Here is a 12,421-nt window from a genome sequence, read left to right on the forward strand (position 1 = left end):
CCAGCTGGTGTCTGCCCACCCCTCTGCCCAAGTAGCCTTACCCTGAAAACAAATTAACTGTGATTTTTGAGTGCAGAAGCAAGGGTATCCTGAAATGATCCTGAAGGTAAAGAAGTCTCATTGTTATCAAAGCTGGACATGCTGGCCATTTTGATAAATGAAAATAAAAAAAGGTATTTTTGTGTCTTCACGTCTCTTGTGGCTCTGTCAGCTGTAGCACTGGTGGGACATCAGGAGAGATGTTGTGTGGAGGGGTGACCACTGTGGTCTGCACCTGCAGCTTGCTCCTCCGTCTGAATGGGCCATCTGTCACCGTGGGACATGGCTGTGGTGTGGAGGGAAAGAAGCCAACCTGTGTGTGTAGGGATACCTACATGGGCATGTACATGTTGGAGCAGAGGTGCTTCTTGGGCTCTCCGGAGTGCATGGCCATGATGGAAGAGCCAGGATGCTCAGGGACTTTCTAGCAGCTTCTTGGGAAGGTTGTCTTGTGCCATGGCAGGGGACATGCACTGGGGGATGAATCCTGTTCTGGGTGCCTTCCTTTTCAGAGGGGCAGAAAGAGTGGAAGGAGCAGAGAAGCAGACCCAAGTGGTGGTCCCGGCCATGTCCAGCTGTCTTTTGTTTCCTATCAGCACTACTTTGGGAAAGCAGCAATGAAGCAGAAAAGCGGAACAGGGACGAGGGCAGTGGTGGCTGTGTGATGCTCCTGCCATGTGTTCCAGCCCCTCACTGTGGCACCTGGCATTGGTGAGGTTGTGTATGGGGGGGTCTTCCTGAGAAGGAACAAGCTATCTCCTGAACCCAGGAAGGAACACAGCTGTCTCCTTCCCAGGTGACAGGCCAGCAAGGGACCTGGGTACAGGGAGAAGGGGTTTGCAGACAGACTGGGCTATTCACTCTTAAGCAGTTGTGGCATCCTGACATGTGGCAATACGGGAGTGAGGAGGCACTTGTGCTTAGGGATTGGAAGGGCACATGGCAGCACAGCGGTTCTACTGCCCAGCTTTGTGTGACACAGTGGGAGTGCTGGGGCACTCCTGTCTGCAGAGGGACATAGCATGGAGTCTTTGGAGACAATTATTTTCTTCTCTCTTTTCTCTCTTTTCTGTACAGCCCATGTGAAAAGCAACTGGCAGCAAGAGTGTCACTGCTGGGGGATAGCCTCAGGATGACCCCAGCACACTGCCTTCTTCCTGGGACTGGCAACCAGGAGGAAGGACAGCTGCTAGGGCCCCGCTGCGAGTGACCCAGGGGCTGCAGCCACCATACAGCCCGGCCCCAAAGTGCGTGGTCCCTCGGGGCCACACTGTGCCAGAGCTGCTGACCCTGTTAGAAGCACCCTTTGAGAGGGTATTTGGCAGACAAGGCTGCAAGGGGGAGAGTGCCTTGCCCCACAGTGAGTGCCTTCCCATGCTCCTGCTCCATCCCCAAACCAGTGCAGCAGGATGGATAGTGCCACAGCAAAGCTCTGACTGCAAATTTGGGTGTCCCTGTTTATGCTCACTGACAGGGGCAAGGTGAGAAAGGCAGCCACTCAGTGGAGTTAAAGCAAGTACAAGTATCCTCCTTGGCCTTCAGAAGTGCAACTATTAGCTCTATAATCCTGTAAATCACAATTTGGCTGGAATTTAAATGTAAGGGCAAGCTGCAAGTTCCCATCCTTGCCATTCAGGTACTTTTAAGTGCCTTCACCTCCCATAATGAAGTTGAGCTCTTCCCCCTCGCCCTTCGCTGGGCTGGGCTGGGCTGGGCTGGGCTGGGCTGTGCGCCGTCAGAGAAGACACACACATAACGAAGCTGTGAGTGCCTGAAGCACTGCCTCTGCAAACCCTGCAGTGCTGTGACATTTGTGGGCTCTGTGGTGTGCAAGCAGTCTGTCACCACCACTAACAACATGCTTGATAGACAGGCTGAAAGGCTTTCACAGAAGGTGTGTGTGACACCCCTGGCAGGTCAGCAGGAGACTGCGAGGTGAGGCCAAGACTCATCTGACACTTGTGACATGCTTGATGGAAGAGACAAGGACCTCTGTCCCAGAAGAACTATTTACAGACTGCATTTATTTGCTTTGATCTTTGACTTCGGTGTTTCCCTCCATGCTACAGTGAATAAAACAGCTTGGGATCCAAAAGAGCCATCACTTGCAAGTGCCTCCTGTGTACATAACATATAGAAAAGCACATCTGCCTGTGGGACTTGGAAATAAATATCCTCTCAAATGTCAGACTGTAGTCTTCCCTTCCAACCAGGCAGAGCCACAGTCTCTTGCAAGGTGCTCTGAAGCTGATCAGCTCCCGACGTTAAAAGCAAAGCTGGAGACTTTTCATTCTGCAGTTCATGAATGCACCCCGAGCTTCCAGTGCAGAGGCGTTACAGCTGCCTGTGGGGGTTGAGGCAGGCTTCCTTCGCCGATGCACCTGGAGGTGCCAGCTGGATGCCACAGCCCTGGCTTGTGGTTGTGGATCTCCTCAGCTCTCCCGTGAAGGCTGGACAAACCCCATGCAGCTCACAGGAGGACAGCCACACCTGGAGCAGATGCTACAGGAAATGCTGCATCTTCCACTCTTTGTCAACTCATCTGTAGCACAGGTGATGTTGAAGGAGTTGCCATCTTTCAGATAACCCTGAGCCATCTACCTTGCAGCTCTCCAAAGAGCCATAGTTAGTCAGAGCAAAAGTGCCTCTGCCCCAGAAGCCTGCCTGCAGCAGCTGCCAATAGTGGACACCTGGAGAAATCGGTCTAAATAGGAAAAGCCGGTAATGATATTTCCTCTTGAGACTTTCCAGCCTCCAACAATTTGAGGCTCAAGGACTTCCTGAGATGGAAGCAGTGTTTCTATAGCTAAGTCATTAATGGAATTTTTTTCTTCCATGAGTTTATCATTGTAAACTTTTCACATCCACAGTGTGCAACAGCAAAGCTTTCCTTCACTTAATTATGTGTTGGATGAAGGCAAATCTCTTTTTCCTTGTTCTGCACCTACCTCATGCTAGTCTCATTCAATGACCTTTTTTCTTGCACCTCTGAAGCCACACAGAGTGTCTGAATTTTTATTTGACAAGCATCAGCACACTGGTGAGAGAACTGCTGAGCTCCTTCAGCACTGCCTGTCTGAAACAGCCCCCCACTGCTGTAGAGTCATGCAGGGAGGGTTCTCTCCTTGACTTACAAAGAAGCCTGTCCTGGACCAAAAGACCCAGTTACACCACCACAAAACTTCACTTTAGAAATGATGCCCCACAGCTGTACGTGGAGAGACCAGATACCAACTGGGCTGCAAGCCAAGACACTGCATCTGAACCTCTCCAAATCTGCAGCGTGTATACCCAGCCTCTGCACCATGTGCTGGGCTCCACCCTGACCATGTCATAAATCAGCATTCTGCCTTATGCCACCCTGCCATTGTACAGCAACACCTGTGGAGAAATTGATAAGGTTTTGTTTGCAAAAATGGGCCATTTTTATGCTAGGGGAAATTGAAGGTGTTGATGTCAGTGTGCGGGAAGTATCTGCTAGATGATTGTCTGGTTTATAGGTGTCTCCTGGCACCGTCTCCAGCTCAACCCAGGGAAGAGGCTGCTGGTGCTGCTGGGGTTGGGACCTGCAGCTGTTAAAGGGGCTACCTCACCACATCTTGCTCATCAGGCAGCAGCAGAGCTTGGCACACAGACTTTCCCCCTGCATCTTCACTGCAGCCCTGGTATCTCTGGTGGGAAGCAGGAAAGACGAGAGGAGACTCATGGATGTGTAGACAGCTGCAGCCTGTGGATGTGGCTTACAACCCCAGTCTGGTCCTGGGAGGGGGGACAGTTGGCTGGCACTTTCCCATCTGTAGATCAAAATAAACTAATATCCCAGTCATCTTGGATGCCTCACCACAGCTGTGCAGCCACAAGGCATGTGGTCTAAGCAGGGCTTCCCTCACATCCCTGCAGAGCCAGGAAGCATGAGCATACAGAAAGCCCTATTCACCCCAGAATTAACACCCTGAGAGGCTGAAGGTATCTGACAGGACAATCCCAGAGAAGCCAGGGGTTTCTTGCTGACTGGTAAATCAGGGTCAGCCTGTCCCCTGCCTTTGTGAAAGCTCCCTCCACTTGGGAGACGCCCCTCAGGCATTGCGGTGTGCGTAGTTGGCTGAAAAAAATTCCTCCTACTCTCTGCAATGATTCGTCTAGACTGGAAAGTAGTTGCATGAGTTTTATTCCCCTGTTTATTTCTATAACCTTTTTCCTCCAAAACTTCAACAGGACTCGAAGCCTTTTCTGCAAGCTCCAGGGAATTATTACTTGTGTATTATTGTCACGCACAGGCTGCAGGGACCCACTGATGGGGAGGCTCACTGACAGAGATTAAATCCCCACTTCAGCTCAGTCGGAGGCAGTGAGCCCTGCGGTCTGGCTTGCCACACATGCCCAAAGCAGCCACTCCTTTGCAGCTCTGCCCGCAGCTTCCCTGTAGCCAGGGAAACCACGAGGGCAGGCAGCATCTGCTCCCTGGGTATTGGCCCGGGCTTGCTACTATTTTCCACATAAGCAGATGATGCAGAAGTACTGCGCTCACATGTAAATCTGCCTGCCTGTTTCTCCATCGTGGAGGTTGTCTAGTAACACTTTCTTGCTTTCTTTCTTTGTCTCCAACCAGATCGTGGCTGCTATATTTGCCATTGCAGGGATAGTTATGATGACGTACGCCGATGGGTTTCACAGCCACTCTGTTATTGGGATAGCCCTGGTGGTGGGCTCTGCCTCAATGTCTGCTCTCTACAAGGTAAGCACACCTGGCTCTCCCCCCCACAGAAAGATGCCTCGTCCCCCTCGTCACTCACTTTGGCTGTTCCTGTCTTACTTGCAAACTTCTGTGCAGTTCAGTGCCATGTGCCCTTCTTTGAGAGCTCTGCCATAAACACACTGGCTCTGCAGCAGTGCATTCAGGTGTTCACTTGCTTTGGTGTCTGCTCTCACTTAGGATAAGAACTCCTATTTCCTTGGAATAGTCTTCTCCAGTACTCCTCCACCAGGGGGAAGATTTACAGATGTCCCACCTTCATGAAAAATGAGGCTGCTTTTCCATAGATTCTGGATTTAATCACTGATTCTGGAAGCACCCTGCAGCGATTTAGCTTCTTTAAGTCACTTTGTTACCTCCCCTTGCCAGTCCTCCTTCACTAACATACATAGCCCGTGTTGAGCTTAAGAGTATTGCTTATCATGGAAGCAATCGCATCCTTAAAATGCAAAGCACATGCCTACGAACCAAGTACTCACCCTGAGAAGCTGGATGAGTTGCACTACATGTAAGATGCCACCTTCTCTGCTGAGCAGAGCCATTTCACTCAGACTGAGACACTTCTGGGCACTTGCCTCTGTGCTGCTCATGGCACTCAGAGTCACAGCCCACAGTGAGGAATAACCATTCGTAGGGTGTGGTTCACCCACCCTGGCTCGGACATGTAGATTAGGAGGAGATGTAGACATCTCCATCTGGGCTAATGAATTGCACTGTACCAGTCATCCAGCAGGAATTAGCCAGGAGAGCCCTGCAGCCCCAACACCAGCAGTCCAGGGAAACTTGCCAAACTGAGAAGCATCTGCCTGTGCCCCTCAGCACAGTGCTGCGATGCTTTCTGCTCACTTTTTCAGATCAGATGATGTCTTACTTTAGGAAGGTCATGAAGTTTCATACAGCTCATTCCTCGAGACATGGCCCTCCAAACCAGAGAAAATTAAAGGCTAGAGCGTAGTTCTGTTCCCCTTCCCATGACACTGCTGCTCTTCCTGGGAATGGGAGTCTCAGGGCTGCTCCACCAGAGCCCGTGCACAGGAGGGTGGTGGTGGCAGTGCCAGCAGGGTGCAGTGTGCTCTGCATGTCAGGACAGATGAAGCTCTGCAGCTTGTTGTGCAACACATGCCACTGCCACTGCTGCTGCCACTCTTGCTTTCCACAGTCTGGCTCAGTTTCCATGAGTTGTGTGTGCCAAAGGGGCAGGCAGATCTGCAGGCAGACAAATCTCACCATGTGCAGCAGAGTCACTGCTGTCCGTGTCTGGGGTAGGAGGACAGGTCGAGGTGGCCCTGGCAGGGGCAACATGCTGTCCTCAGGTGATAGATGAGGAGTAAGTGGCTTTTGGGAGATTTTGCTCCATATTGCAGAGCAGCAACACAGCTGCACTGGCCAGTGATGGCTGGGGGGTGGTGGGAGTGGGCAGAGCCCTACATGCACGGCAGCCCTGCAGACTTGCCTGCTCTGTGTAGGCAAAGGAGAGAACTGACACTGGTGAGGGGGGCTGCCAGTGCAGCACGAACCACTAAGTCAGAGTCCATTGGCTGTCCAGGTTTGCAGCCAGTAGCAGAGGAAAACTGTACCCACAGACCCTGGTAACCAGCAGACTCTCTGCAGCTCTGTGGTGAAAAGCCAATGCAGAGTCCAGACAAGACCTGTCCACAGGCACTCCCCAGCCACAGATGGGCTACTCACATCCTTCATTTCTACTGTCTTTTTTCCTTCGCCCACTAACAAACCAGAGCTTTTAAATCCCTCCCTGCAGTCTCATTAACCAGGCTGCATCTGTGCTCTGGGCTGTGGGGCTGCTGCTCTGCTGTCTGCCTTCTGGAGATGAGTTCCCAGGGAGAAGGTGGAAGGACAGCCAGCCAGCATGGCCTGTGCTTGCCCACCACCACAGCACTGCTCAGGCAGCAGCCAAAGGCCTGGACCAGTGATGTCTCATGCAGGGAGATAACACATTGCTTTGTCTCCTCCCGGCTGCCCTGCTCCACAGTCTTCTTAATGCCAAGTTTTCTGGAGGTGCAGAAAAAAGACTGAAGGGTCTAAGCTAGGGTTGAAGGGTCTATGCTAGGGTTAGTGACATTTCCTTTCAGGACATGCACAGAAAAATGTGCTGAGTCCCCTTTCTGCATGGACTCAGTCGGCAGCTGCCCCTGCCTGTGCTCCAGGAGGTGCCAGGAGGGTGAAGGCTGGGCGACACAAGCAGCTTATCACAGTTTCATGAGCAGCCATCCCAAGTGTCCAGCAAGCATCACTGCATAGGTGCCAGAACAAAACACCAGCCTTCCAGGGATGTGGTGCAAGACAGTTAAACCCATGTATTTTCCTCTTTTAGGTTTTATTCAAACTTCTTTTGGGCAGTGCTAAATTTGGAGAAGCTGCCTTATTCCTGTCTGTGTTAGCTGTCTTCAACGTCCTCTTCGTTACCTGTATTCCTGTCATCCTTTATTTTACCAAAGTGGAGTACTGGAGCTCTTTTGACATCATTCCTTGGGGGAACCTCTGCGGATTTTCAATTCTTTTATTGAGTGAGTAGATGGGGGGGGCTCTCACACTGCTCGGGGTGGAGAAGGGTGCCAGAAACTGGCCACTGGAGGAAGCTGCAAACCTCTCTCATACTGTAGCTGTTTTCCCTTCTTCTCAAACTAATTAGTAGCTTGAGATATTATGAGAGGGCCCAATCCTAGGGGCAATGTAGACCTTGCTTCTGCTGTTATTACCACACCAAAATACTGTGTCTCTCTTTAGAAGGTGCTGTGGGACTAAACTGTAAAGCTTGTCCTAACTCCTACTCGTGAACTCTGTGTCACAGAGACAGGAGATGCTTGCCCAGGCTGTGACAGACCAGCCCTGCTAGGAGGGCATTATCTTGGGTTCATCAGCATCCCCACAGCGAGGAGGTTAGGCCAAGCCAGTCAAGGTCAGACTCTGATGCCTCTGCTGCCTGCAGTAATAGCTAATTGCTGCTCCTAAAGAGGAGGAAACTTTTGAAAATGTAGTGTTGAACAGTGATGGAAATCTTGATAGGTGGCAATCCTCTCTTCTGCTGCCACTGCTGTGCTACCAAAGGAGCCCAGGGGAGGGATGCCAATCTAAGTTTTAAAGGTTAATGGTTACCAGAAATGTGGTGTTGTTCATTGTTAAACTAGATGTGTTGACTTGCTGCCACAGTTGGTCCCTAAACTGGATGATGGAATCACATCTCCTAAAACATTAATTTCTACTGGCAATAGTTCTTCTCTACCCCTGTCTTTAGTCCCAGCTCCTTTTACACTGAACAGTCACAATGCCTGACTCCAGAAGTACCTCCAGGTTACTTATCAGTGGACTCAGTGGAAGGTGTCTGTAAGGAAGTGGTGCAGAACTGGGCAAGTGATCACTGGCGTGTGCAATACATGGGTACTAGTGGTTGGAGCCCCAGCTCCCAACAAGCTCAGTATTGGAAAGGCTCTCTTGACTCTGCTAAAGCTAAATCACCTAAAACAAGGATGAATTTGATCCAAAGCAATTATTAATTTGTCACGAAACACTCCACAAACAGCATATGGTATTACAATGGAGTGATATTATAATCATTCTGTAGTAATGATATTATAATTTCATTGTATGAAATTATATTTAGCAAGTTCCTGCCTGGAAGAGGGTTAGACTTACAGCATCTTCCACCTGCAACTGGAGGCAGCTTTTCCACAAAAAGGCACCCAGACAGAAGCTGCTGTTCAGCTGAAATCTCCCAGATGAGGAGTATTTAGTCTTTCAGCAGGGCCAAGTGAATCACTGGATCGGTATAAAGAATAGGAGTTACTGCACATGACACTGAGAGACTGGCTGTACGCAAAACCCACCCTGATCCTGCCACTGGACTCCAGAGGGATAGAGAGTTCCCCAGAAACAGCAATCTCTCAGGCAGGTGGACATGCAGCAGACAGATCTTTGTCCTCTAGTATCTTCAGGAAAATCAACAGAAGCTGACATACCCTTTATTTGAACAACAAATAGAGTAATAAAGCATAAGTGTTTCAAGTGACATTCCTTCTGCCTAATTTCACTGTACTAAAAGACATTTTTCTTTCCTTCATCAGCATTCAATATTCTACTAAATTTTGGGATTGCTATTACCTACCCCACCTTGATTTCTCTTGGAATTGTACTGAGTGTCCCAGTGAATGCAGGTAAGATTTTCTGTCTTTTCCATCTTAATGAATACATTAAATCTGTGGCCTTTCAAATACACAACAGGGGTAAAAGAAAATAGATTTATTAAACATGTTTTGCATCTTCTCTCAAAGGCTTACAGAGATGACACCGATTAAAAATTTATTCTTTATGTGTTAAATATGTATCGTGTAATATTACATGGATATTCATAATCCCTAGAATTGGTTTTTTAATTACTGTCCGAATAAGCCTGCATACTGAAAAACAAAGTAGATTTGAAAACATTCATCTCTGGGCTAGAATGAAAACCCATGGATAAAGCAGAAATCAATTCTTAATGATTTTTTCAAGGCAGGCTTAACACTAAATTAAAACAAATAAAATTGCTTACATTTTAGAGCAGATATGTACTAGTAACTCTGCTTGCCTTGGTAAATAACATTGCAGGTGTTTATCAAGAGCACTGGACAATTCAGTTTTGGGCATGTCCTGGTACATTTCTCTGACGGTTTTCTGAAATTTAGTGAAAGCCAAGAGACTGCAGAGTCTGAGAGGGCTGGGCAGGGGAGTGCAGACACAACCCCAATCTAAAGCAGCTCCTAAAACCCAGCATGCTCAGCTGGTGCCACGGTGCAGGTGGCAGCTCCCAGCTTCATGCTGACTAAGTGCACACAGAGCCAGGCACTGCTCTGGCAGATTTGGCTACCAAAAGGTGTGATCCCCCCAGAGTGTGCACACAGCTCAGCCCAGGAAGTGTTTCTTACTCCTCAGGGCAGCAAGAAAAATTTGCAATCAGGAACTGCTGTGCAGGGAAGAGAAATGCCCCTTTCTCTGTGTCCCAGGACCTCAGCAGGAGTTCCTGTGCTATTGGTGGCAGGGCATACCCTGCTGTGCGGTCAACCAGCAGGAAATAGTGCCCCTGTCATCACTGCCTCCATGGCCATGTACTCCTGCCACAGCCAGCCCTCAGAGCTAGGGAGGTGAGGGGAGGGAAGGGGATACTGTCCTAATGCCTTTTCCTATATAATAACACCCATTCAATGTCCCACACAGTTGTTGATCACTACACGAGTGAAATTGTCTTCAATAGTGTCCGAGTAATCGCCATCGTCATTATTGGCCTGGGCTTTCTCCTGTTGCTCTTGCCAGAGGAGTGGGATGTCTGGGTAATAAAGCTCCTCACACGTCTCAAAGTCCGGAAGAAGGAAGAAATTCCCGAAGGGAATGGAGACATTGCTTCAGGACTGCCTAATAAAAGCCGGAGAACTCGCCCTTCCATGTCATCCTTTGCTCATTAAATGCTCTTTTTACCAAAACTTTGTGGTTAACGTTATATATGATGATGCAAAAGTCTTTTCTTGGGAAGAAGCACACCTGTCCAACATGGTGTACATACCTGTACAGTTTTGATATGATCACCATCTAAAGCATCAAGTCTTGGCATGTCCAGTTTGCTTGTACTTTTTTCACATCTGACCTTTCACTTAAGTAGTACACTGAAAAAAACTGCAAACCAAGAACCTCTCTTCTCTTTTTAAATGAATGTAATATATAGTCAAAATATATTTGCATAGGTTATTTTAAAGAATGACTTTCATGAAAAGCAGGGCAGATATTTTGAACATTAGGTACTGAATGATGCATTGCACACTGTGATTTAAAAGAAACAAATGCTATGCTACATCACATGTTTATTTTTGACCAGAGCTGTACTTTGAAAGTTTTCAAGGAGCAAAAAAAGGGAATCTTTTCGGGGACGGGAAGATGGGGGGAAGAGTGGAAGGAAGATTTAGAAATCACTCTATGTAGATGAGCGCATGTTGCGCTGCAAACAGGGAAAATTCAAGCGCAAAAAACTGCTTGCACTAAAGCACTAGAGAGAAAGCAGTCTAGAGCCCAAATCTCCTTATTCTGCATATGACTGTAGTCCACGCTGAGAATCATGCAAGAGAAATCCAGTGCCTTCTACAGAACTCTTGTCTTTATCCACACAGAACCAGGTCCTGCTGTGAGGCACTTGCAAAGGCAGGGCTCAGGTTTGTGGCCCCAAAGGACCCCAAATTCCCACCGACATCAGGACGTGCCTCCTGTACACTCCGTGGCTTCTGTGGGAACATGGGGCCCAGGGGACTGCAAGTTCGAGCGCAGGAGACCTGGTTCTCTTCTCACTTCACAGGTTTTACCCCTGTGTGGAGCTGCGCTTGATTAATGCCAATGTGAGGAAGGGGGAGTCTTGGTCATGTGTGGGACAATCCGACCGAAAATGATCAAAGGGGCTGGCAAGAGCGTGGTTGCTGATGTACAGTCTGAGAGTATGGACTAAGGGGGTGAATCGCCAGTTGCTTTTACTCCATAATTGTGAGTGTTAAGAGTTAAAAATGTAACATATTTACATCAAATGTAACACTTTTTATGAAACTTGTAAGCACCAGGATGTTTACTTACGCGATTTTGGTTCGCCATTAAATTTCTATCTGTGATAGATCACATGCTATGTAAAAAGGGGGGGGGGGAAAGGTTATAGTTTACTATTTTTGAAGTTTACATTGTTGCATACAAAACTAAAAGTGTTCTTTTGAACTGCTGCCATAGCCTAAGGTCCCTGCTGCCACTGAGGTCCTCTTTGTCTCAGGCAGGGGTGGCATCCACTTCAAAACATTTTAGCAAATCAACTTCAGATTCCATTATCTGTTTGGCAAAGCTAAATAATAAAAGATTTTAAACTCAGCCTTGGTCAGTGCTATCCGTTTCCTTCTCGTGACTGAACCTTTATTGCAGTTCTGCTGTGGGTAGTATTTGGCCAAAGTGATCAGAAGGGAGAGACACAATCATCAAAGCAGCCAAGGCTGCATCTCAGTGCACTGCTAGCCTGTCTGTCCAAGACAGCAAAGCCTGCTCCAGGCTACCTGGACAAATCCATCTAGAGGGATGCTGTTAGGCATCAGTCAGGAAACAAACATCCAGCAGAAATAGACCAAAGGAAAAATTGATCTTTGAATGCATCAGTGAGCAGCCATACATGCATATGCTAACAGGTATTTGGGGGCTGCATGTGGGACATGAATTTGTACATTAATAATCAGGCCCTAGTCCTGGCTGTATGTTTGTCCCCACCATATTGCTTGATGACCACACACTAAAGACTTGCTAACAGAGATTACACACCTGAATTTTTAAATCTATTTCTTTGGAGAGCAGAGGAGGGTAAAGGCACAAGACAGGAGCACAAGTGCAACTCCAGTAACAGCATTGAGGGCCACACATAGAGACTTGACCTCAAAGCTCCCAGATTAATGTTTATTCCATCTTCGGACAAATCATTTTGTCATCCTTGGAGATGTCATCCTCCCCAAGCTTCCTCTCTGAGCAAGACAGAGAATATACAAACAGTGTTTCCATTTTCCATTGCCCCAAAAAGTGGCATCTTCTGTGATCTCCACACTTCATTTTGTTCTGTGTTTGATGCAGTTTGTA

The 12,421-nt window shown here is 48.2% G+C and overlaps 1 protein-coding gene across 1 annotated transcript in view; it reads left to right on the forward strand.

The window, feature by feature from the left end:
- The window catches only part of SLC35F3 (solute carrier family 35 member F3), a 167,835-nt gene extending 156,161 nt beyond the window's left edge, over positions 1-11,674 (forward strand). Inside the window, exons 5-8 of the mRNA XM_039569397.1 lie at positions 4,649-4,774; positions 7,125-7,317; positions 8,872-8,961; positions 10,001-11,674. Coding sequence (XP_039425331.1) covers positions 4,649-4,774; positions 7,125-7,317; positions 8,872-8,961; positions 10,001-10,245 — 654 coding nt within the window. The 3' untranslated portion in view covers positions 10,246-11,674. The remainder of the gene's footprint in view (positions 1-4,648; positions 4,775-7,124; positions 7,318-8,871; positions 8,962-10,000) is intronic.
- The last annotated feature ends 747 nt before the right edge of the window (positions 11,675-12,421 follow it).

The sequence above is a fragment of the Corvus cornix genome, chromosome 3 (genome assembly GCF_000738735.6).
Source record: "Corvus cornix cornix isolate S_Up_H32 chromosome 3, ASM73873v5, whole genome shotgun sequence".
In the NCBI taxonomy this organism is placed as follows: domain Eukaryota; kingdom Metazoa; phylum Chordata; class Aves; order Passeriformes; family Corvidae; genus Corvus; species Corvus cornix.